General features: G+C 44.0%; 1 protein-coding gene across 1 annotated transcript in view; it reads right to left on the minus strand.

The window, feature by feature from the left end:
- The window catches only part of CDYL (chromodomain Y like), a 187,689-nt gene that overhangs the window by 57,650 nt on the left and 103,669 nt on the right, over window positions 1-26,370 (minus strand). The window contains exon 2 of the mRNA XM_019710855.2: window positions 21,577-22,255. Coding sequence (XP_019566414.2) covers window positions 21,577-22,255 — 679 coding nt within the window. The remainder of the gene's footprint in view (window positions 1-21,576; window positions 22,256-26,370) is intronic.

The following is a 26,370-nucleotide window of genomic DNA, read 5'->3' on the forward strand; positions in this document are numbered from 1 at the left end:
CATGTGTAGGTACACGTGCGTGGGATTACTGTGAATCTGATTCACAGGTTCACTCTTAAAATATGGTACTCGACATCCTGAACCAAATCATCTGTGGCCCACCAGCAATACTCACTGTCACGGCACACGTTCTCTACATTTCATACCCTTGGCTTCAGCATGTTTTACTTTCCATTTCTCTTGATGTCTTCACTTAGGAAAAAACAAAACAAAAACAAAAACAAATAAGCCCCTCGAGTTCCAAACTGTAAACTGCCAAAAATCCTTTTCCAAGTGAGGTCTAATAGATGTATAAATCATCGGAAACACTCCACAGGCACTTTGGTTGGAATGAAGCAGGCGTGGGGACAGGTGGATGGAAGGATGAGGGAGAGGGCAGGTGTGGACAATCCGTGCCTTTGGCTGAGGTACTAATAGACTGGGGTTGCACTCAATGAGATGAGAGATGGGAACTCCCACCCTCCACACCAGGATGCAAGTGGCTGATAAATTTACCTGGTGTTTACAATGCTCATTATGAAATTTATTACCCTAAAAAGTTTATTGCCTGACATAAGTAGTGACATAAATTTATCTTCTTATATACTTGCTTCCTCTCCCTTTCTTGATGGGTTCCTTTAAAAGATTTTCCTTTCTCTCTTGTGGAACAACAAATGTTTTTAGATGGAATGTTTTCAGATGACGGAGAACACAACCTCATGGTTGGGGCCACGAGGAGAGGCGTGTCTGGAATCATCACTGCTCACATGTGCCTTAACGCTCTACCTCGGAGCATGGGCATGGAAATCCAAGTCCACATCTAGTCTAAGCCTAGAACCCTGTGTGGGTTAAGCAGGTAAGCAGAACCCAGCAAAGCAAGGAGCATCTGACAGGCACAGAAGGTGACCACGTGCTGAGAGCTGACCTAAATTAAGCATCACAGCATACTTCTATGTGGACGTAAATAGAAAGCTGCTGGTTGGAGGATGTATAGTGGGGTCAAAATGCCAAAGGGCAATGCGTGGGCTACTGGTGGACGTGACTGGAATTAAAGTTCCATTTTTTTTTATGGGTGGAGGTGAGAAACTGATGACAGACTGTGGTAAGCTCACAGGTCAGACACTGTCTTTTAGGTAGTACTGTACACACTTGACCCTTGAACAACATGGGTTTGAACTGCATGGATCCACGTACATGTGGATTTTTTTCAATAAATATGTACAGTACTGTAAATGTATTTTCTCTTCCTTATGATTTTAACATTTTTTCTCTAGCTTCCTTTATTATAAGAATACAGTATATGATACATACAACATACAAAATATGTGTTAATGAACTATTATCAGTATGGCTTCCATTCAAAAGCAGGCTATTTGTAGGTAAGTTTACAGGGAGTCAAAAGTTACACGTGGGTTTTCGACTGCACAGGGGTTGGCACCCATAATCCCTGTGATGTTCAAGGGTCAATTTGAAAGTAGAGGGTTTTATTGCTTAAGAAAAGAACCTCGGCGGGCAGAGGATGAAGGCCAGCTGACCACAATTCCAGGGTGTGCCATTCACAGCGACAACCACAGTGAGAGAAGCTTCTCAAGTTTGTGCGGCAACGGACCACAGCAAAAGACAATAGTGAAAAGCTGCCTCCGGGGTTTTGATGATGTACTGTCTTAAATAGCTAGCTTAACCTACAAAGCTATGAGGTTGGTGCAAAAGTAATTGTGGTTTTTGTAATCATTAACCCTTTAAACCGCTATTACTTTTGCATCAACCTAATAAAAGACTAATAAGAAAACTAGATTGAAATTAACTATCACCTAAAGCAAGTTTCTAAAACAAACACCTAGCTTTAGTTTACATTACTGTTTCTCAAACTAGGGCCAAGGACATCTACCCTAAGCCTACGAGGTGATGAAGTCCCATGATTTCATCCTAGTGATCATTTACAAGGACTGATGATGACATGCGTGTGGTTTTCTGGTCCTTTTCTGCCAGCTTTAATCACCTTCAGCTGGGACTGAGCCTGCCTTCTATGACCACCACTGAGGAGGGACACATCCATCTCTGCCACTGGGCCAAGTACACACAGCATGCAGCCAGGACCACGAATTTCCAGCGGGGCAAGGGAGGTATTTTGTCAGGGTACTCCAAGGGATTGGCCTTTAAAGGAGTCCCAACACGGTGCACACGGAAGAATGGTGGCCCATGAGCCCCCTAACAGCAGGCAAGGCGTTTATGTGTCTTTTTAGTTATGGACACCTAGCAGGGTGGCAGGGAACACAGAACTCAAGGCAGAGCAAACCACAGAACTGATTATTCACCTTACAAAGACATTTTGGCTTAAGATGAGAATCACATGCTGAAAAGCAAAGGATCAACAGAGAACATTTAATCTAACACATCCTTTTATAGATGAGGAAAAAAAGCTTCTTAAAGGTCAAGATAGAACACTGACCTCAGCACAATAAGCTCAAAATATAAAGCAAAAACCGAAAAGCCACACTTGCTAAGTTACATAAATACAATATTAAAAAAGCCAGTAATTTTAAAATCCAGTTTTGAGCATGTAAGACTACTTCAAAACTGTATCAGAGCCAAACTCTGTTCAACAGTCAACTCTTCTTTTAATGTTTCCACAGATTGAGGTAACAAGACACCCAAAGTACAGTGGCTTTTTCTGCATTTCCAACAGGTCCCTTGCTTTCCGTTGAAGGACAGCTTGGTGACATCCTGTCCCTCTAGGAATGCAGCTCTCAGGGGGCACCCATCACACTTGTAACAGCTCAGCTTCTAATGTGGACTCGTTACACAGTAATGTGTGCAATTCTGAAGAGTGTGACAAAGTGCCGCCCTAGGCTGTCACAGGGTTACACAGATGACAGAATCAAGAAAACCCAGTGTGCAACTTGCTCATTAAATGCATATTAGAAAATCCCTTGTGAAAACTGGATTACTCTGCAAGTGGAACATTTACCAGGGCAACTACTCTTTCCCCAAACCAAACCAAACCAAAACACAGATCAGATGGAGACCATCCTTACACCGCTCACTCCTCCTTGTCTGTGGCAATTTTGTCCCATCGAGTGAGGTTTATCTGAAAACCCGAAGCACAGAAGTCAATCCTGCAACAGGAAAAGGGGAGTGTTTTTTACTTTCCCTTTGAAGTCCATAAAATAGTTTGCATCCCAGGAATCAGAAATGCTGTATCCAAAGCACACTCTGTGGATGCTCCACATTCCAAGGCTGGTGTGGGCTGCCCCGCCCGATGCTTTCCCTACAGCCTTTCCACTTGTACTGCCCAAGTACAGACACAGGCGGCGATGCTGGCAGAGCTGTCACAACTCTGTCACACAGTCGTGAAACAACGTGATCTTTCATAATCATGTCGAGAACATTACGCTGTTTTCTCAGTATTCCTACAAAACCAAGATGTCATTAAACCTTTAGAGGTAATGCCAACTATATAGGAAAGAGCTACCAAGTTTTGCTGAAAGTATTACCCATAGAAAAAATGCTACAATTATAATTCGAACACGCAACACATAATTTAAAACTGTTACCAGCAAGATGAAAAATAATCTCTGCCCAGTTTAAGAGCTTCAGGTAATAACATGTCTTACATTTCATAAAAGTCACAGCATACATTTTTCACAAAAGTCACAGCATACATGACAGGCAGCTTCACTTACTGGATAAAATGCAAACCCGCTCTCCATTACCAACATAAAACAATCAGAATTGTGGGCACAGCTCCTCACATACCACATCATGTCACTATTCGACTTTAAGATTTAATTAGAACCAAGTTTTGTTTTTGTTTTTTAAGGCTCCAGCCCCTGCAGAGACACAGGAATTCCCACGATAATTAGTTAACACTAGAAATGGTCCTGTGAAACTGGAGATGGAAGGCCTTAACTGTTCAGGGGTCCAACACATAAGCAGCCAGCACTGGGGGAGCAGGAACTTCTAGGCGTGAAATGTGGTTCAGGTCTCCACATCCTCAACTCTCACCCAGACGGAGCCCTGGCTTCATCTAATTCTCAAAAACAAATGACTTCTCCCTTCATAGTTCAAAATAATTCAGTTCATTCACCCTTTTCCACAGATTGCTTCTAAATACACGCCTCCTGCTAGTACTAGGCATGGCTGCAGAAAAGGCACTGCCTGAGGTACTGCTCCCGCTGCTCTCCTTGGTGACAGAAGATGTCTTTCAAAATCAGCTGAGCAGTTCAGGAGACAACCCAGGTTTGTGTCACGGGAGAGGCAATGTTCACACGCACAGCACATCCCACGTACTCAGGCCTGTGACTGACACTCACCTGGGGACGCTAAGCTGTCACAGGCCAAAGAGGACAGTCTGTTAGGTCAACCAGAACTCCTTGGTGGTTTCATCACAACATATCAGTAATATTCTAAACCAAGACTTGAGGGGGTTGGAGAGGACGGAACCCAACAGCAAACTCATGTTAGTATCCTAATCATCTAAACCAGTTTCAGTAAGACTGTGACACACAACTATTTTTATAACCATGCTAATGGGTTTACTATGTGCTCATCCCACTTTTACTTTTGAAATTCGGGTTAATACCGGGGATGGGTTGGGGGAGTTGCATCTTGGGCTGGCTGGGTGTAGGTAAGACGTTGAAGAAAATTTGCCTTCACTGGTTGATGTGAGCTTCTGTCTATTAGCTTTTATCTGTTCCTGCATGTGAGGTGACTTCTGTGCTGTGATCAGGGGTTGAATAAATTCCTTCTTTGGTCTCATCCTCCCGAGCAGGGGAGACGTGAGATGAGGTTTTCTGTTTGGTCTCATTCTCTCCAGTAGGGGAGACATGAGATGATGTGTTTATTGGTCTGTCCATGTTGTGAGGTGATGCTTAGCTTAGGGTTAAAGACATTTTTGATCAGGGTTGAGAGAATTCCCTCTTTGTTCTGTCTGTTTCACCCACACCAGCAGATGAAGTAAAGAAGTAGCTAAGTTATATGAGGACGACGTGACAGGCATGTTGCCAGGCTTTGGAAGACCTTGGGCTGATGGTCCCAAGCAAGAACAGTAGTAGATATTGCTTGTCTGGATGAATTGGCCCTGCGGCCGGATGGACAATGTTCATATCAGTAACCGCCGGACCCTCCTGGAACTGGCTATTCCCGGAGGGGGCGGCAGGAACAAGAAACTTGGCTCTAAGGTACATCTGAGAAAAATATATAAGGCAGACCTCAGTTGACAGTGCAATTATTATTATTATTATTATTTCATCATTTGGTCATTTGTCATTGGTGATTTCTCATCATTCTAACATTTTGAAGACCTCCAGCAACATGCAGCTTACACCACCAGGGGATGTCCTGACTTCCAGCCACCAACCTGGTGAGGGCTGGCTGGTTCCCGGCCCCTCCAGTGTTGTTTCCCACGGTTAGCCTTCTAGAGAACTTGTTAGCATCTAGAAAACTTGTGTGCAGCTTGCAGCTTACAGCATCAGAAGACGTCCTAACTTCTAACAACAATGACAACAGCAGCAACATTCTTCAGATCGTTAATACCTTAAAAACTTATGTGCAGTTTGCAGCTTATAGCTTCAGAAGACGCCTTGACTTCTAACAACAACAACAACAACGCCAACAACAGCAGCATCTTGGGAACTAGCAAGCAGCGCTGTGGGAGACACCTGAGTTTCTCTCAGCTACAGACCTGGCAAGGTTTGGATTTCTGACTCTTCCAGTGCTGTTCTCCCCACATTTGGTGAGCTTTTGACATCTACTGTAATAGTTACTATCCTATAGGCTTATTACTGCTTTGGGATACTCCTTACTGATGTTATTTGTGTATTTAGCCAAGTGATTTTTGATCAATAGTAAACATGTGTTGGGATCTCTTAAACTTACATGTATGTGTACTCCTCCGACATGACATTGTTATCAATGTAGTTTATTCTTAAACCACCTTTACTACCCGTCATTAGCACATTCTATTGCCTTTGTCTTTTGCTATTGCAAATTGCTAAATAAATTGATTAGATATTAAATAAATAAATTCATTAGCCCCATTCTAGCATGTGCCCGTCCTTCTCCTTTCCCCTGCTCGTCATTAACTCGGGCAGCAGTTAAGTCCTTAAAGCTGAGAACGGAGGGAGTCACGCCGACGGACGGGTGCTAACACAGGGACTGAGGGGACCTGCTAGTGATTAAACGTCTATTTCAGTGGACTCTGTGACATGTCTCAGCACAGAGGTGGGGGAGCTGCACACAATACACAGCTGCATTCCAAGAGGCTACTTAAGTACAACTTGTAGTTGTATGACGACATACAAAGTAATTCACGTCGTCTTTTCTCCTGACAGCATACTCCCTCCCCTTGCCACCCATACATAAATAAGAACTTAAATTGCAGGCAGAAATTAAAGATGACTATGGTGGAGATAAATGGATAGAAGGGGTTATTTTAAGGCATTTTGAGAAAGAACCTGGTACACTCCCACTAAAAAAAAAAAAAATGAAGCACAAACAATTCTTAAGCAGGTGCATCCTGTGCTCCTCAGTTGTGGAGTGGCCTCCCACGGTGTCCTATGCAAATGGGCGCCGTGGTGGCCTAGCGCTCCTGTGCCCGCCATGCGATCAGGCCGAGGCCGGTACGGGGTCGCCGCCGAGGTTTTCACCAGCCCATAGGCGGGAGCTGGGCAGCCATCCCCTCCACGGCTCGCTCGTGGTCCCCACGACAACCACTGGCGCCGCCTGTCACTTCCGGTAACAGTTCCTGTGGAGGTGCCGAGTACCCTGGGGAAGCCATCACCCACCACCTCGATCTCCCCAGGGCTGACCTGGGTCACTGGTGGGCCAGCTGCTTTTTCAGGAAGTCCACTGTCCCATTCGTGGCCACAGTGCTGGAGTCCCCAGTGCGCTTGCAATCCCCTAGGCCTCCAGCAGCATGACCATCTGTGTGACCTGGCTCGGGAAGCCACCAGGAAGCAGCCTGGTGGCCAGCCTAGCAAAGCCAAGGCCGGGCCCCATCCTGAGTGGCCACCACCAGCCACCAGACTTCCGGACGTGCTAGGCTCTTTCGAGCCCTCCATCCCTACCCCATGCCACCCCATCAACTAGGCAGGCTGCGGCAAGCAGCAGCAATTCTTTTACACCAAAATGGAACTGAGAAATCCTCACCCTTTACTATCCAGGCCACAGGTGAGCCTCCTGACAGCCTGTAACCATGTGCCTTGCAAGTGGCAGAGAAATAAGCAGCCAGCAAACACAAACACAAAACAAAGTTAAAATTCTTTCTTAATATTTCATCTTTTAAATGTTTTGGCAGATCCTGTTTATGGTCCTAGATTGAGAGGCAATTGCATTAGATCCTTATCACTGGGGGAGATGGGTATTTACCAGATGTGCGTGATTACTTTTTTTTATAGAAATAGTTTAGTTTACCTCATTAGATGTCATCACTTCAGCAAGAGTAAGTCTGCACAAGGATTAGTTTATTATAATCTCACCAACAGTCTGCTCTTGCCTTAAGGAATGCTGCTGCTAGCCCCAGGGCTGAATTTTCAACAGGCCTGGCCAGGAGTGTGGGATGGCTCCACCCGTTCTGAACCATCTCCCCCTGACTCACAGGAAGGCAGCGATACCAAAGCAGCTAGGTACTCTCGCTGTCAACCACAGTGCCATTCCAATGGACCTCTCCAGTCAGAGACCAGGGCACGTTCCTGAACCCCTGTCCTACCAGGCTATGAGCCCCAACACGTCAGGGGCTGTATTTTACTGAGCTCTGAAATCTCAGCATCCAGCACTGAGTCTGGCACACGGTAAATGTTCACTAAGTGTATGATAAAGAGGCATGGAACTTCCAGAAACTTCCTTGTGCAGAGGTGGCTGATTGTTGGTGTATGGCATGGAACACATACTAAAATGATCAGAAACTAAAAGCAAGGTTTAAAACACGCCTTAAAACCAGAGGAGAAACCGTTTCAGGAACCGAGACAGCTTGAAGCCAAGTGACAATCAAGCACAGCCCACTGGAGATGCAGAGGCCAAAGCCGTGGAAGGTGGGAGCAGTGAGGTGAGCCAAGTCCCCACAGGAAGCAGACTCCTTGGGAGAGAGCAAACAGAAGAATTCTTCTCTCCTTAATGCCCAGATAATGGCAAGCAGCTGTGCACATTTTACAGTTGGATGAGTTCTCTTTTATCATTGGATTTGTTTGTTGAAGTTGAATTGTTTACTAGATTTTGCCCACATAAAACAATACTGTATTAATTTTCAATAAAAGGGTAATTATGAAAATACCTGTCAAGATGAACTATGAAAAGAGAAAATGGTTTTACCCACGCTACACATGTAGGGGTCGTCCACCATGAGGTAGGTAGTAGAACCACTAGGATGAAAGTCTTGGTTCTTACCCTGAAGAAGTGCCCTGCACACTGGGGATCCAGCTGTGAGAGGGCGGTGTCGACCCCACTTAAAGGTGTGTGCAAGGAGAGCAGGGGCCTGGGCCCAGGAGCACAGCCTGATGACTCAATGCTTTGGAAGAAGGCCCTGGTGCGTAGGCAGCAAGGAGAGTGGCACAGGGCAGCTGGATCCCCATGTGGTAGCCCCCCGACCCAGCGTCAGCTCCGATAGGGTTCCCTTGCTGGCCCAGTTCACCAACCAAATGTCCTCCTGTGTATGGGTGCCACGGCAAGCAGTCTGAGGAACTGTGCCACTTCAGGGGTGCAGGACAACCGGCAAAGGCAATGGAAAAGAAACGCTATCTCAGCCGTAGCACCATGTTCCTAGAAACCTCCACGCCATGAGAGCCAAGTGGAGGAAGAAATGAATGCACAGGCAGAAGCACAAGAACGGTGAGGCAGAGGCCCAAGTAAACCGCTAGCCTGAACACCTGTGGAAGCCACAGGAGAGGAAATGAGGGAAGCCAGAGGCCAGGACGCTGGGACAAAGCGTGGGACTGCACGGTGCATCGGGAACATCCATCGCCACTGATCACTGTGACCACTGCTGAGACCCACCTTGCTCATACAAAAACAGTGCCTTTTGGTCCTTTGTCCTGGACCTACAACATTCTGGACTAGTTTTTTTCTCGGTTATGGCTGAATGTAACACATGTACAATAAATCATCTCTTTTGCTGCTTTAGCTGAAGAAAAAAAATAAAAGAAACAGGGCCGGCCCGGTGGCTCAGGTGGTTAGAGCTCCATGCTCCTAACTCCGAAGGCTGCTGGTTCGATTCCCACATGGGCCAGTGGGCTCTCAACCACAAGGCTGCCAGTTCGATTCCTCGAGTCCCGCAAGGGATGGTGGGCTCTGCCCCCTGCAACTAAGATTGAACACGGCACCTTAAGCTGAGCTACCTCCCGGATGGCTCAGATGGTTGGAGCACGGGCTCTCAACCACAAGGTTGCCAGTTCAATTCCTTGACTCCCGCAAGGGATGGTGGGCAGCGCCCCCTGCAACTAAGATTGAACACGGCACCTTGAGCTGAGCGGCCGCTGAGCTCCCGGATGGCTCAGATGGTTGGAGCACGGGCTCTCAACCACAAGGTTGCCAGTTCAATTCCTTGACTCCCGCAAGGGATGGTGGGCAGCGCCCCCTGCAACTAAGATTGAACACGGCACCTTGAGCTGAGCTGCCGCTGAGCTCCCGGATGGCTCAGATGGTTGGAGCGCATCCTCTCAACCACAAGGTTGCTGGTTCGACTCCCGCAAGGGATGGTGGGCTGTGCCCCCTGCAACTAGAAACGGCAACTGGACCTGGAGCTGAGCTGCACCCTCCACAACTAAGATTGAAAGGACAACAACTTGACTTGGAAAAAAGCCCTGGAAGTACACACTGTTCCCCAATAAAGTCCTGTTCCCTTCCCCAATTAAAAAAAAAAAAAAAAAAGTAAAAGAAACAGCCAGAGAGATAAAAGATGAACCAAAAATAGCACTGTTCCACAAACAAGAATTCAAAAATAAAGATGAAAACAACAAGTGTTGGTGATGATGTGGAGAAATTGGAACCCTGGGTGGGAGTATAAAATGACACAGCTGTTATGGAAAACAGTACGGAGGTTCCTCAAAAAAATTAGACATAGAACTACCAAGTGACCCAGCCATTCCACTTCTGGGTACTTATCCAAAAGCATTCAAAGCAAGAGCTCAAAGAGATATCTGTATGCTCATATTCACTGCAGCATTATTCATAACAGCCAAGACGTGGATGCAACCCAAATGTCCATCGCAAGATGAATGGATTAAAAAACTGTGATATATATATATATATATCATAAAATATTATGCAGCCTTAAAAAAGAAGGAAATCCTGTCCTATGCTACAACATGGATGAACCTCAAGGACATTCGCTAAGTGAAACGAGCCAGTCACAAAAGGACAAATACTGCATAATTCTACTCATTCAAGGTATCTAAAACAGAAACAAAGTAGAATAGTGGTTGCCAAGGGCGGGGCAGGGAGGACACCAGTGTTTACTGGACACAGAGCGTCAGCTTTGTAAAATGAGAAGGTTCTGGAGATCTGTTGCACAACAAAGTGAACGTACTTAACATTCTGAATTATACATTTCAAATGTGTAAGATGGTACCCTTAATGTTTATGTGTTTATTACCACAGTTAAACATGAAAAATAAACAAAAAAATAGTGAATCAAAATAAATGTGGCAGCGAGTGACCGTTCTGATGAAGGCTAAAGCACCAAATTCAGTAACTGGGAGGTGACCAGCGGCCCGGGTACTGAATGCCTGTAGGGTGCCAGAACAGGAGCCAGACTGAAGGCAGAGTGGGAAAGGAAGAGAACAAGCACCTGGGGATCACTTCTCCAGCTGTTTGGCCTAAAAGAAAGTGAAAATCAAGATGGAAACAAGATTTTAATAACAATAGAATTGTGAGGAAAAGGGGCTAATGAATTTTAGTCCCTTCACTTCTTTCTGTCCTAGTGCTCCTTACTTATCAGTACCAGCTGCGGTGACCAGCAACAGAGGGATGTAATGAAGCTAGCACACTGCAAGGACACAATCAACACCATCACTAAGATTAGAGATGAGGGTACCACGGCTTCCATTTGGAGGCTGAGTCCTCTGAGGTAAAACAGCTACAACTGGGGTTGGGAATGAAGGAATGCAGAAATAGGCCCAAGAGGCTGGTCAATCAGGAACAGGGAAGGAGAGAGAGTCAGAACACAGGCCTCCACCAGGAAGGCTCTTCTTGTGGGACTGGACAAGACTGCCTCTCACCGCCCTAACCCTAGCCCTGCCCCAGGCCTGGAAACGCTGCTAGATGGGCATTCCTCCAGACGCAGAGGGCAGAGGGAAGGGGGTCCTTGCAGGAGGTTTCCCATTTCAGTGAGGCCAGGAAGGTGGATGGGAAATCCTCCTTCAGGAGGTTGAGAATGCTGGGGAATTTGATAAAGACACACCTGCGTGTAAACGCTACAGGTGCACTACTAAGTCGGGGGGAGGGGAACAGAAGTGAAGGGGGAGGAAGCCAACCCAACTGGGAAAAATTACGGGAAAAGAATTCCGGGCTTTGTTGGAGGCTGTAGCTTGGGGATAACAATGAGGAAATGCACAGCATCACACACTGAGGTCATTTCCTTCTCAAATGACCAGGAGCCCAAGGCAGTGGAAAGGTTCCACTGCTCTGAAACACATTGACAGTGAGCTCTAAGGTGAGTAAGTCTGGGTGAGGGTCAGAGTTATTATCTATAAAGGTGCCTCTTGGATGCTGTCACACAAGAAAAATCATTCACTGATATTTTAAAAAGATTTTCTGCGCCATTAACCTACAGATGTTTTCTTCAGTTTCTCCCGTTCAAAGAACCACCTATCATCGTTCCATATTTGTATGCAAGCTTGCTCTGGCTCTTTCTAAATTGAAACTGACTTGGCAACTTCTCCCAACCACCCCAACAAATCTTCTGTTTCTTTTTACTCTTATTCTTTTTAGAAGACAAAAACTAGTAATGAAAGTAGAAGTGACAGAAATTCCTCCAACAATTCATTCACTGCCATACAAATGTTAATTAAGCACCAAACATATAAACAATTGGATTAGACAATGCAAAAGATTCTCAAGAAGATTAAAATGTTTGCCAGAGTGCTTTCCCATTTTCCTATGTAAAGTACTGAGTTTGTTCATCCATTCTGGATCTTTCTCTGCATCTTTTCCACCAGATTTTACTTTCTCAGAGACTCTTCTAGGAAATTAGCTCTCATCCCTCCAGTTCAGGTGTCTAAACTACTCTGGTTAAGACTTCTTCACCCTAAATAAAAGCATCTTGGAGAATCTGATTTAATGTCTTCCTTCAAGAGGTTTCTGATAAACTGAGTTTTAAAATAGCCTTTGTTCATTTGTAATTAAAAATGTGACAGACTTACAAAAGGTGACATATTAAATTAGGAGATAAATGCAGCACTTAGCTCCCCCTCCCCCCAAGATAAGACTGTAAGGACTATGAATGGAAGAGCACCACATTTAGATTCAAAAATAGAAAGTGAAAAGATAAACAGAGTTCAATCTCATGGTGAGCAACATCCGGTGCACAAGTATGGAGGGAGAGGAGGATTATGTCCAGTGTGAGAGGACCACAGAAAAGCTGAAACAGGACGTTAAATGAAATAATCATCCAAACTATTAATATTTAATACTCACAATATTCTGTAATTTAGGAAAGTCGTACTGTATTTTAGATGTACTTGTTAACTTCAATTGGGTCAAGACTATTGACAGCAGTTGCTATTTCCATTTCTATTGTTAACAGCCCTGGATTTCCCTTGGGGAACCAGTTTAGATGAAGTTAATGTCTCACCCCTTGGAAGTTCTGGGAAAGACTGTTTTCTGCCTGTTTTGCAGAGAGGTTAAAATGCCTGCTAGAACTGCTGACAGCACCTTGCTTCTATGAGGGAAGGGTCTGCCCGAATGAAGCGAGAGCCCAGGAGTTGGGAGAGCCAATAGACGCCATTTTTGTTTGTTTAAGCCACTTTGAGTTCAGTTTCATTCACGTGAGACAGAAGTCTCAACTACTACAGTGCTATCAATATTGTGAATTATGCTTATAAATAAAAAGGCCCTTGTCAACACTGTAATACAGAATAACTAAACAGAAGTCAGGAGTAGGTTCTAACATGGACCCTATTCTCTCACCAACTCCGCTGAGTGACTGTTATCTAATCACATTCTCTTTCACCTACAAAATAAGCCTTCTCTGAAACAGGGAGAAGGATGTTGAAGGGACCTGAAACAAAACAAAGGCAATAGAACATGCTCAGAACTCAGACCGAAGGGCCTGCCTGTACTGTGTGTGTGTGTGTGTGTGTGTGTGTGTCTTGCTCTTACCCCCAAAACACAGGCTGTCACTGCAGGAACATTCTAGAAGGCCACTACTGTGTTGCAGATTATAGCAGTAAAAATGGGAATACAGAAGACAAGCAGAATTTGTAACAGGTGTCCAGTCCCCACTGCTAGGCAGCAACAAAAAGGAACTTCACTTAAATACGATTTTCTTTCCTCTGCTCTTGCACAAGTCAATTATAAAGTTTCAGAGGAGCCGGAACTTGAAGTCAGACAGAGTCCCCTTAGACATATGACCCAAGGAATCCAAATTCCTTTTAAATCATAAAACTCCAATAAAATGCACTTTGGTATATTCAAAACTGAGCAGGAACCATAAAATTAATGCAAATTAATGAGAGGTTTTCTGCTGTAAATCCCTTAAGGCAGAGATTAGATAGCTCTGTTCATTCTGACCCTGGCATGGAAGTATCGGTCCTTGAGTGGTGCCAGGAGGGCCGAAGATCACTGCCCTCTCCTGAAACACTCCCTTTTAGCAGTTTGCACACTGAAGCTCACACAGGAAGAGCTCAGTGTGGTCCCCGGGCGAGGGTTCCATGCACATTCACGAAGGATTCCCATTTTGAAAAAGTTACACTATCCCCCATTAAAAAAAAGGCAAAGGATCTATAAAGGAATTAACAGAAAAATAAATGCAAACATCCAAATACAACCTGTGAAAAGAGAGTTTTCATGTTTTAAAATTAAAAGAATGAGAAACAAGTTTTCTACCTTCTCATCTGGCAGACATGTAAGTTGATGAAGAACAAGTGAATGGGCACTCTCAATCTTACAGCTTGTTTAAAAGAGCAATTGGCAGCGTCTATCAAAATTTTAATCAATTACAGCCCTGGCACTTTACTCTTGTTCACAAAAGCAAGTCTCTAAGTAACTCAAACGATTCAGAAAAAAATGTATATGCATGTTATGTGTGTATGTATATGAGTGTGTATAAATATACATACATGGGGTGGGGAGAAGAGAGGAAAGTAAATGAGGCAAAATGTAAGCTACTAGTGAATGTGGATAAAGAGTATATGGGTTATTCTTGCACTTGTCTTGCAATTGCTCTGTAAGTTTGAAGTCATATCAAAATATCAAAAATCAAATTTAAAATTTCAAAAGAAGGCAGCGATTTGAGTCTTAAAATGGAAATTCTCTAAGGCATGATGATAAATGAAAAGGGCAAATGCCTGAACAATTTATGTAGTATAACTCCATTTCAGAGAGCATAAATACACAGAAGAAGATCTGAAATGACACGTTAAACTATTAATGTTCCCTCCGGGGAAGGAAATTATATTCTGAGGGGAAGAGGTAATGGTAAACTTTCCTATTTCAGTTAATGTACTTCTAAATTACTTGCGTAAAGATTCGCAGAATTTATGGATTACTTGCACTAAAGACAGAGAGGTATGTTAGCATTTCTGTCATTGTAACATCAATAAAATATACAGTTGACCTTTGAACAATGAGGTGGTTTGGGGCACCAACCCCTGCGCAGTCAAAACTCTACATCTAACTTTTGACTCCCTAAAGACTTAACTACTAACAGCCAGTTGGCCAGAAGCCTTATCAATAACATACTTGTAAAGTTAACACATGTTGTATGTTATGTATGTATTAGTGTATTCTTACAGTCCAGTAAGCTAGAGAAAAGGAAATGTTAAGAATCATAAAAGAGAAAACACGTTACAGTACTGTATAGATACTGTAAGTTACGTCAGCTGTTCACAAGTTGAATCGTCTCTCAGTTCCTACATCAATATTGTCTTATATGATACAACACTGTAGATGTTACATGTGTTACTAACACTAGACATCAAAAATAAAATGAATGTGAAAAAGAAACTCGTATTTATAGGTATTGTGATTCATGCATTGATAACAAAGCAGCAGCAATAAGATCGTTTTATGGCAGCGTAATGTAATCGATATGATTAAATTTCCAGTTTACTTATTGGAAAAAATCCATATGTAAGTGGACCCGCACAGTTCAAACCTGTGTTGTTCAGAGGTCAACTATATTTATTTATGAGGAAAAACTCAATGTCTACAGCTGTGGTTCTCACCTAATGGATACACCCAGACACAGGTCCCTTGTGGGAATGTGGGTGTGCAGACAGGAACCAGGGACACTGATTTGTCACGATGCCTGAAGCCACCACTAGCATCTTAAGGGCAGGACCAGGAATGCTAAACCAGGAAGTGTCCAAGCCCAAATGCCACAGGCTCCCTCTGCTGAGAAACAGACACTAAGTCTCCAACGGCAGGTTTATATGATGTGTTCATACACTACATAGCCACAAAGTCTTTTAGGAGAATGAAACAGAGCTATTTCTGTGACTATGAAAATATATCCAAGATGTATCCATAAAATAAAAAACAAAAAACAAACAAAATAAAAAGCTAAGTTGAACCACACAACAAGTATGAGCCCATTGATACATTTAAAAGACGTGCATGTATATCCAATTTCTGGAAGGAAAAAGCTGTTAGTAGTGGTTATCTCTGGAGAGTAGGAGGAAGTGGAGCTTGTAGAAATGGGAGTTACTTTTCTTTTTTCTTTGAGATGTTTTAAACATTTTCTAATATTTTCCTGTTATTTAATTATTAAAATATTTATTAAAAACAATACAAATGCCTGGAGACAATTTTTAATCAAGATATGCTAAGGCTAAACAATCTCATGAGAGAACAGGAACTAAATGTACCTAACTCTAAGAATCTAAAATATCCTAGGACAAAAATGTAACTGTACTTGGTCTATGAAGCCACTTAACACAACACAGGATGGTAGCTGTTGAACTTCAGTGAACCTCAGAGCCACTGGGTAGGACTGTTACACAGTCTGCCAGGCCCACTGAGACTGCAGGTCAGGAGGTGTGAGTGGGGCCTGCGGTTGTATATGTCCCCAGATGCCGCTGATGCTGTTGGCTTGGGTACCACACTTTGAGAACCATAGGTAGGGGGTTAAAAAAAAAAAAGTGGAAATGAAAAGTAAAAACGAATCAATCACTCACAAGGGTTCTGAAATGGGCTCAGTGGGTGAACAGCATGCCAAGTCCTAATAGTCCTTGAACAGATCATGAAGCCCTGGAACTGTGTGTGTGTGTGTGTGTGTGTGTGTGTGTGTCGGGGAGGGGGGGGGATCTCCCCGAGGGAGCACAGCACAGAGCTCAGCAGTCAGGCATGGACTCCAGAGCCTACATGGGTCCTCCTGCTGGGACTTACGATGGCCAAGAGCTGGCTGGTTCTTCAGATTTAATTCACTTTTACATAAAATAGGAGGTCCGATTACACAAGGCAAGCTGATACCTTAGTGAAAACTGTTTTAAATGCTCTGGAAAGGTTTTAAAGTTAAAAAGTAGTTGTCAAGTTAGACAGAAGTGGGAAATGGAAAGAATGAAAAATTCGAGGACTGTGCACTTAGATGTGTAAGTGTCCACTTTAAAGAAACACAAACTGGAATTAGTAGATGATGCTTTATGGTTGTGCTTCAAACAAAATGAACTCCAATCAGATCCATACTCCAAAAAAAGGAGGCTGGGCTTTTCAAAAAAGTGGCGAATGAAATACCCCCTTTAAAGGTCCTGGCTCTACATCAATGATTGGCACATAACTGCACATTTCAGTTTTGAAATAAACGCCCTGGGGGTGACCAAGTCTTTAGGGGACTGCTGCCGCCAGACAAGAGCATTTTCTCCAGGGGGCTTGCTGCCTGAAACTGCACTAGAATCTGGAGCACACCCAGGTGCTAGGCCTGCTGAGCTCACCTCCAGGGAGGAACGAGGAACAGTTTACTCTGGGCAATGGCATCATTCAGCCCGAGGCTACCTAGTGAACGCTTAGGAAGCAGGTGGACAGAGGCTATCCATTTGCTTTCTTCAAAGGTTTACTCCACTTGGGTTCACTTTTAGAGTCTGTGATCTTTCTATGTGTAAGGAGGTTTGTTCCTTGTTGAGATAATACATGTGGAAGCCTCTAACACAGGGCTTGATATACAGGAGGTGCCAACAAATGTCTGTTGGTTTCAAATTTCAATCTTTTTTGATCAAATCCTCACATACATACGCATTACATAGCCTGGCTTCAAATGTCCTCTCTTCTCAAGGAGACATGTCCTGCTGCGGCCATGCTGAACACCACACCCTCTGGGCACTGGTCTCCTGGCTTCCTAACCTTCTTTGGGGTGAAATTCTAATTTCAGCACCTAACTAATAAATGGGCCTCTTCCTAGATGAGGCTGCTCATCTGACACTTTAGCTTCCCTGGTCATCACAAACAAGGCAGACAGATCATCTGTTTTCAATTCTTACTGAGAGGAATTTATACTCCAGCTCCTTCCTCAGAAGGAACCACATTTTCCTGAACAATTTCTCCTGAGACCTTTGTTCGATTGAATGGCTCATGGGATGGGAAGCAGGTGGTCACCTGTAGTGTGTTAAGGTCATTTCCTGAGTCATTTTCCTCCCCAATCTGCTGGCTTTGACTTAGGATCCAGCAGCCAACCCCATAGGATAACACCGGTAAGGTTTGGGCCTTATTTTCAAAAAGTTTGTTAATAGTATTTTCTCAAATGTTACGCTTGTTGAATGATCAACTATAGATTTGAACTCACGAGAGAAGAAAGTAAGATAATCCAGTTTTTAAAAGCGATCGTTTCTTTCATAGGATTAATTCATTAGGCAATTAAAAGAGCAAGAAAACATCATCAACTTATTAATAAAGAACAGACATAAGACTGCTGTATTGCCTAAATTTTAAATTTTCTCCTATTTCTCAGTGAAGCAATATATTCATCTTTTACATCTTTTTTTCATAATAAAACAGTTAAAAACTAAACACACATATGGTTATTCTATAAAAGTAATAATGTGTGTTAAAATTCTCCAGAAACATTTACTTTTTTGATTAACAGATATTTAAATATCTGTTGTGTTTGGTGGCAAAAATATCCCTCACACACGATTAATGTTTTGAAGAGGAGATGGTTCATTTTCCAATGATGCCATTTAGTATCTGCTTCGATTAGTTTCAGAAAATGAATTAGTTTTCTTACGTAGCTCTAAAATTAACATAGAAAGTAAAAACAAACAACTGCTTTAAAAATGTCCTAGTGTGGACCACCAGCCTAACACGGTTTCAGTACTGAATGTCTTCATTCAGGAAAGATACACCTGAGAGGAGTAAGAGGTTTTCTGGAATGTTTCCATGCTTCTGGCCCATATACCTCATCATTCAATAGCACGCCCCCTTCACCCCACCCCACCGTTTAGTGTGACCCAGTGATGGGGCTACAAAGACTCATTACCATCCTTGCCTTTAGAAAGCACTGGAATCACTCCTTCCACAAACATTTGCAGAGTACCTACTATGCGCAGGCACCCCTCTGGAAACAGTAAGATTCAGCCTTGTTGAAACAAACCCATCATCCTTGGAGCTTGCATTCCAGTCGAGGGAACAACAAAAGCATCTTTCTGCAAAGGGAAAGGATGAGGGAAGCAGAGGCACAAAGCATTTGGTAGGTGGCCAGTCACCTAAGACACCACTTCCTAACGCCATCACATTTCTTTAAACTGCAGGCTCCTGTGGATGGAGGTGCTGGTTCTTTTCCTTCTTAATCTCTCTGTAAGCCTGATGTGGATCATTACCTAGGGGATGTCATTCACCACGGTCCTGAACACGTTCCCAGTGGCTGCTATGCTTTCCTCTCATCTAAGTGGACAGTATACGGGACTCAAGGCCAGCAGAGAAAGGCAGTCCCGGGGGCCTTAGAAATACAGGCTTATTCTACTCCCCATCTACCTAACTCCATAGCACAAGATAAAATACGATTTTATGCTTGCACGTCCCTTGTGGTTTTAACCAAAGCCACACTGTGGACATTAAAAAAATTTTTTGAAATGGGAAGAGTAATAAAAAAAGGAAGTCACTTATTTAAATGGAAGTCATTACCCTCCTTAAATACAAAACTGAAGGCATAAGTGTGATAAAAGAATGCAGAAACTTACTTAAGTGTCAAAAAGGTTTTGAAAATCGTGCACCTCACCCCCTAAAAAGGTAGGTACATTCCAGTACTTTTGTAGACAAAGTGGAACCACAGATGTGCTGAAGCCTTTTGTGTCCCCTTGCCCACCCGCCTTACTGCCCCAGGGTTATGACTTCCTAGAGCAGAGGTTAGCAAACTTCTTCCTGAAGAGCCAGACTGTCAATTTTTCCAGCTCTGCAGGCTATAGTTTCTGTCACAATGACTCAACTCTGTCCTTGTAGCTGGAAAGCAGCCACAGTCCCTAAGTGAATGAATGGCCATGGCTGTGTTCCAATAAAACCTGATTTATGAACATAGAAATATGAATTTCTTATATTTTCACATGTTATGAAATCTCTTGCCTTTTTTCAAACATTAGAAAACGTAAACCCGCCCTTGGCTTGCAGGCCCTACGGAACCAGATGGGGGGCTGGGTTTGGCCCACAGGCTACATAGTTTGCCCCCAAGTGGCAGTGTGGGCCCAGGCCTTGTTTGTAGCACCAGAGCCCAGCACAGGGCCTGGCTTGAAATAATCAATAAATAAGTAGGTATTTGTCTAGTGGAGGCAACAAGCAATGTTGAGAAGAAGGTGGGAGTAGTCGGTAAGAAATGTTCTGATCCCACCTCTGCTTTCAGTTCTGCGTGAACACTGGACTCGACTTCCATGTGTGCAGAACAGGGCGTGCTACTAGATTTACAGTCCCTTCTACCTGTGAACCGCTATGGTCCTTCATTTACAACAAGGTAGGAGAAAAGTGTACTCATGAGCAGGTCATCAACACAGAAAGCCAACTATGTAAAGGAGCTCACACAGGTTGAGGGTGAAATGTGTGGGGTACAGGAAGAAGAGCAGCATTTGGGTAAAGCAAGTATCCAGAAGATGGCAACTTACTGCCCAAAGGGAACCCCGTATTTCAGCTTAGGTCCCTCTGCACAGCTACAGGCCTAAGCCAGGACCTGCTGGAGGCACCACAGCCAGATGGCTAGTGTCTTAGGTGAATATTTTTCTTCAGAGGGAAACAACTCCTCCAAACAAACCACCATCATTTTATTGTTTTATGTTAGTCTAGTAAGCATTAGTTGAGGGAGACATACACAGTTAGAGACAATTACAAAACTGCAACACGGAGGGCAAGGAGACCATAAGGAAGGCAGGCTCAGAGCTGATGAGGTGAACGAGGAGAAGCAGGGTAGGCACGCTGCTCCTGGCACTGGGGAGAGGGGACAGCAGGAGTGCTGACAGGAAGGCACGCTGCTCCTGGCACTGGGGACAGAGGGGCCAGCAGGGGTAATCACACTTGCCAGAGGGGCAGGTGAGGGCGAGCAGACACGCTCAGGAGCACGCCTCTAAGGGGATGGTGTGCCATGACACCGGCCACTGGGCTGCCCCTCCGGTTGGAGAATGGATGGGAGCTGTCAAAAGGCAGGAAGCAGGGAGAGCAATCCAAAAGCCATGGCAGGTAGGAAATCAGCGGGCCCATAGCGAGGGACGGCGAGTGGTGCTCACTAACAGAATCCATACAAACTGGTGGCTGGCGAGGCATGGAGCGGTGGGGGAAAGGAAGCTGCCCGTGCTAATTCCCAAGTGCACTGTCCCAGGAGATGCAAAGGCCATGACACAACCAACTAGGCTGCGGACTCCAGGAGCAGGGGTGAGAACAAAACAGAAAATACCACCCATATGGAACGGACTCCCACTCTGAAAAAGGGACAATGGGATCTGAACAGCTGACTATTTGCAGAGAAACAAACCCAAGTTCCGAAGGCTCTACTAGGTGAACCTTCCTCATCGAAAGGCATTTGTTACTTAAATGGGTTAGCAAAATAAGGATGATGACTTCTAATCAATACCGGTCACAGAAAATTCGGATGGATTCTCAACTTGAGACTCAGTATCTAAGATGTCTAAAGGCAGGTGGCTTCAGAAAGAAACTTCCTGTAAAACACACTAACCATAACCTATGTAGAGTGGGACGTGGTTTCTATCACGTGAACCTGGTGGTACCGTTGTGGGAGGCAAATTAAAGAGAGAGAGCCAGTGCTGACTTAATTGATAAATCCCAAAGGCTCCAAGAAAGGAGAAGCTGGCGAAATCTCTCTGAGCTTACAGCTGACGACCGCTGGGAACAGACTGCAGGTTCCCTGCCCCCCCGAGAGGACCGACGTGTAGGAAGGAGCACCCACAGCCCCGAGAAACCACCAGGCATGCGAAGGACCAGCCCGTGGCCATCCACGGAGACAATGCCCACGGAGCCACTCACCTGGACACTCACCTTTCCCGCTAAGGGCTAACCCCGTGGCCGTGGCTGCAGTCGCGGGGCCGGGCACCTGAGGCACTGGTGGGTGTATTGGGGGCCTGCTCCCCATTCTCGCTGGCTCTGCACCAGGGCGCAGTAAAGCTCCCACAGGCTTTTCGGCTGTCACTTCTGGTGCGACCGTGTCCTCCTGAGCCTGCTCCACAGGGTCCAGTTGCTCGCGGCTCTCACTCTGAAAGCCGTGCGCTGCGGTCCCGCTCTTAATGGGACTCTTAGGCACAAGCATCTTTATACCTGATTTTGCGAGGTCCATCTTCTTCCGCTTTGAGAGAGATGGCGCTGTGTTTTTCCTGAACTTCTGGCCGGCAGCAAGTAACTGACTGTTTTTGGACTCGTGGTCTTTGCCGATCACTAGTGATTCGCGAGAGGTCTTAGAAAAGTTGCGGTTGGGGGATCTGGAGATCTGGTTGCTAGCATTGTTTGGGGAGGTCCTATTTGTTCTGGTTAATGTGCTTTCTTTCTGCTTTTCAGGGTGGCGTCTATTAAAGTCACCAACATATTCCTGACAGTTCACAAGATGCTGTTCTGGTTCCCAAGTGTCGTCCTCGCTCTCATAGCCTTTCCACCGAACCAAATATTCTGTCCTCCCTTTTTTGTTTTTCCTTCGGTCAACAATCCTTTCAACCTGTTTATAAAAGAAAGTAAAACAGTATAAATAACTTTAAAAAAATACAAGTTTAATAACAAAACATCAAAAATAATAAAAACCACAATAAATAATGAAAATGATCTTCTCTTCCCCAAGTCAAATCATCTGAAAATAGAACAGTAACAGAACATTTGGGATTTTAGCAATTTCCTTGAAATTAAGTCAAACAAAATGCTAACATGTTAGGTTCACAGTGTACAAATGTGCATTAAGTAGGGTATGTTTTTGTGATTCCAAGGGGGCTCCTGTCTTATTTTCACACTAACCCGACCACCTGAGCTGGCTTCCACGGTCATCCCCAGCCCTGTGCCTGCTCATCCTTGGGTTACCAGGAGCAGACACTCAAGCAATGGCTCGGGTGTGGTAAGTGCAGCAGGCTACGCAGGGCTGAGCGCCTCCTGAGGTGTGGAACGGGTTCACCGAGGAAACATGGCCGGTACTGGAAGCATCCTTTAGAAGCAATCGCTTAAAATTAAAAGGTCAACAGAAAATGTAATGCTTCACTGGTAATAAACTAGTCCAGAATGGTCAGGTTATCTACTTTTAAATCCGGTTTTAACTAATTTTACGCTAATATGTTTAAAGAAAGATGTTAATCTTTGAATTTGATGATTAATACGTCCCATATCAAATTTATGAATCCACACGACCTTTCCACGAAACGTTATTACTGTGACAAATTCTAATACCTTAACATCCTAAGTGTAAATGGGAAATCTATGACCCACATGAACAAAATATATTTCACATAATGCCCCTCATGTTATTGGAGAAATACTTAGAATTTGTTATCTCCCCAGTTAACTGCTTTCCCAATGGTAGCATGCACCTCCGTACCTCCTAACTAGAGGTCTACAGGCATAAAGCTCCTTAATTAAGGACACAAAGGTCTAAGCCCATCAATTATCAAGAACATCAATAAATTTCTGGCAAAGTTAAAGGTTAGGTCAGATGACATAATAGTGTATCTAGTTCCAAAAGAACAGAGGCTAATTGAGTACAACTGTAGACACGTTCGGAGAATGGGGAATATTTCGCCCCATCATTTCTCCTACACAAAACAAAACAAAACAAAACCCAAACTCTCCAATACCTCTACCTGGGACATAGAGAATTAGAGCCCTTAACTACAGAACAGCGTAAAATTAAATACACATTATTGCTCCCATTCAAAAAAGATTAAGGGTAAAGAGGGCCTTGCTGCAGCAGATGGCAGACATCATGCCTAACACATCTCCAGAGTTGTAAGTAACGTGAGATCTGCATAGTCAAGCTTTGAAAGTGACCCCCCCCGCCCCCTCCTTTACTTGTGAAGAGTTAAGTACATGGGAGAAGCATTTCAATTTAGGTAAAAGATGTGCTTTTGGAAAATTCTATGCAAATCAATTTCATGGCAGAAGTAATTTAATAAAAGTTTTAACTACAAGGGGGAAATAAATTATCTCATAAGATAAAGCTGTGTTTAATATTTATTTTCTTTCTAAATCAATTTCCATTCCAGAAACAAAGTACAGTAAACCAGAGCACCCTTTTTTCCTTTCTTCCATTTCCTTAAAACTGAAGCAGGGTCTGGTGAAGCAGCACGAGTGTCTTTCTCTTCCTTTCCTTGTCTCATTGGTTCCTCCCCTCCAGGGTGGATACCCCTGGAACCTTCCTTCACTTGCCACGCCACACACACACACACACACACACACACACACACACACACACACAGAGACACCAGTTCCCCACCATAGCTGCTGAGCTGTTCCCTGTTGTACCCGCTCACGACCCCTAGAAGAGGTATTTATACAACAGGAAGCAACTCAAGAGCTGTGGTGGGTGCATGTGCTGTGTTTTCTGTATACTCAGTGGCCAGACTTTGTTTAGACACTGAAAAAAGGTAGTAACAGGAGACACATTAGATCAGGGGTTGGCAAACTTTACGTGAAGGGCCAAATGGGCCACGGGTCTGCCAGCCACTCAACTCTGCCACTGCAGCACGAAAGCAGCCACAGACAACACAAAAATGAGTTAGCATTGAAAAGAAAACAAAAAACCAGTTATGGACACAAAGATTAGGATTTTGTAATTTTCATGTGTCATAAAATACTATACTTTGATTTTTTTTCAACTACTGAAAACGTTAACATCATACTTCAAGTTGACCTGCAGGTATTAGTTTGCTAACCCCTCACCAGACTGAAGCAGCAGCAGGGCATTCGGCTGCAGACGTGCTGCCCTCCTAAACCTTGTGGGAGACATGGTTTGCAAGGTGACAAGATACACAGCTGACAAGGAGACAACAAACATGTCTTTGAAGTGGCAGGTCGGTGAGAGTCACATGGGCACGAGACACAGGGTGGGAAGGTTGGGCCAACAACCACCACAGGCCTCTAACACCAACTTCAGACTAAACGCGGGACATCCCCACCCCCCATTCAAGGACCTACGTCCTTCCTCAATTCCTGGTCTGAGTGGCTGAAATAATCTCCCACAAAAAGGCAGTAACATGGATTCAACAATTTTTTTTTTACTAGAATATTAAGCCTAAAATTATTTCCAGAGCACTCTTAGAGTGGTGAGGGAGGAAAACCACAAGACAGACACATAAATCTTTCTTCGGGTTTTCAGTCCCTTCCCCTTGCATTCTCCCTCTCCCCACCAACATAACTGTTTCTGTAAAACAGTAGCAATGAACTGTCCCTCTCAAAATATATATGCAGGTATCCATTTCTAGTTACAGAATTTAAGTGCAAAGAATTTTATACAAAACAAACTTTGTAGAAGTATATGAAATTGCAGATTAAGTTCTACTAAAATTTTTAAAAAACCAAGACAAAAGGAAGGAAGGAAAGGAGGGAGGGAGGGAGGGAGGGAGGCAGGAAAATCTCATCAGCATCACCTAGTAGGTACTGTTTTGCAACATTACCCACAATCACATGTAGGGTAAAATTCTGGCAAATCCAAATGAAAACAGCTTTCTTTGACTACCAGTGGCACAGTAAACAGACCAAAGTTCTTCTTGTTAGGATTCCCTTCTAAAACTCAATCTAAAAAACCAAAATGTGAAACAAGTAAAACCAGGCTTTCTTTAACATGACAAAGTCCTCCGATGGTTTGCAGAGCAGTGAAATTAATCAAAAAGGATCACTGCAAACACCTCACCTACTTTACCTACCTCAGAGCACACTCCCAGCATATCTCTAGGCCCAGGAAGGTGATGAAATGTGCTACAGGGTTGCAGAAGACAGAAAGAAAAGGATGGACAAAAGGTTCATTAACAGATTAAAAAACTCCATGGAAAAACCCAAACTGGTTAAAGAGCTCAGTAAGAGAAGGAAGAAAGACAAACTCTGCCATTGTTGCAGTTAAAACACCAACCAACCTGATAAATAAATAACCTTAGGGCAAGATGTGTAAATATATTGGTTTACAAGAAAAAGACCAAAGTTGCAACACAGTCATAGTAAAAAAGTTTGTTACATTGTATCATTATCTAAATAACTGTGTCAGCAGCCATACTGATTGCTAATACTTGCTCTGATTCCTCCGGAACAATGGGAGTAGGCTACCAGGATAACTTGGAAGCCACAAGCAAAGATGAAAGCTTTTCTCAGGTTTGGGTCTTACACCAATGGCTGGATAATTTGGAACAACCAAACATCATTATGGAAAAAAAGAGTAAATAAAAACCCTGCTTATATCAAAAAATTCTGGTGGACCTTGGGAAAGCAACAGCTCTTTAGATGAGAAAGATCCATTTTCACCAGCCATTCGAAAGTTGTGTTACCTGTTAAGAATGGGAAAAGGTGCCTTTACTAAGAACAGTTCATAACCGGAAGGAAAACAGGCAATAGTTCTATCGCAAGAAATAGAGGAACAATAAAAACATAACTATTTGATGGTACTGGAAATAAACCAAAAGCCTGAAACTGAGGAGACTGGACTTTGTAACAGGGAACCCAAATCGCTTCTGCACTCCCCTGTCTGCTGCTGGTGAAATTCATGCAGCAAGTGCAATCTTAGGGCTTCAGGGTTTCAGAGGGCAGTCAGGAGAGGACAGGGCAGCTCTAACAGGAGGAGGTCCCAGACAGCAAGGCGCGGGGTGG

This window comes from Rhinolophus sinicus, linkage group LG06, assembly GCF_036562045.2.
Source record: "Rhinolophus sinicus isolate RSC01 linkage group LG06, ASM3656204v1, whole genome shotgun sequence".
In the NCBI taxonomy this organism is placed as follows: Eukaryota; Metazoa; Chordata; class Mammalia; order Chiroptera; family Rhinolophidae; genus Rhinolophus; species Rhinolophus sinicus.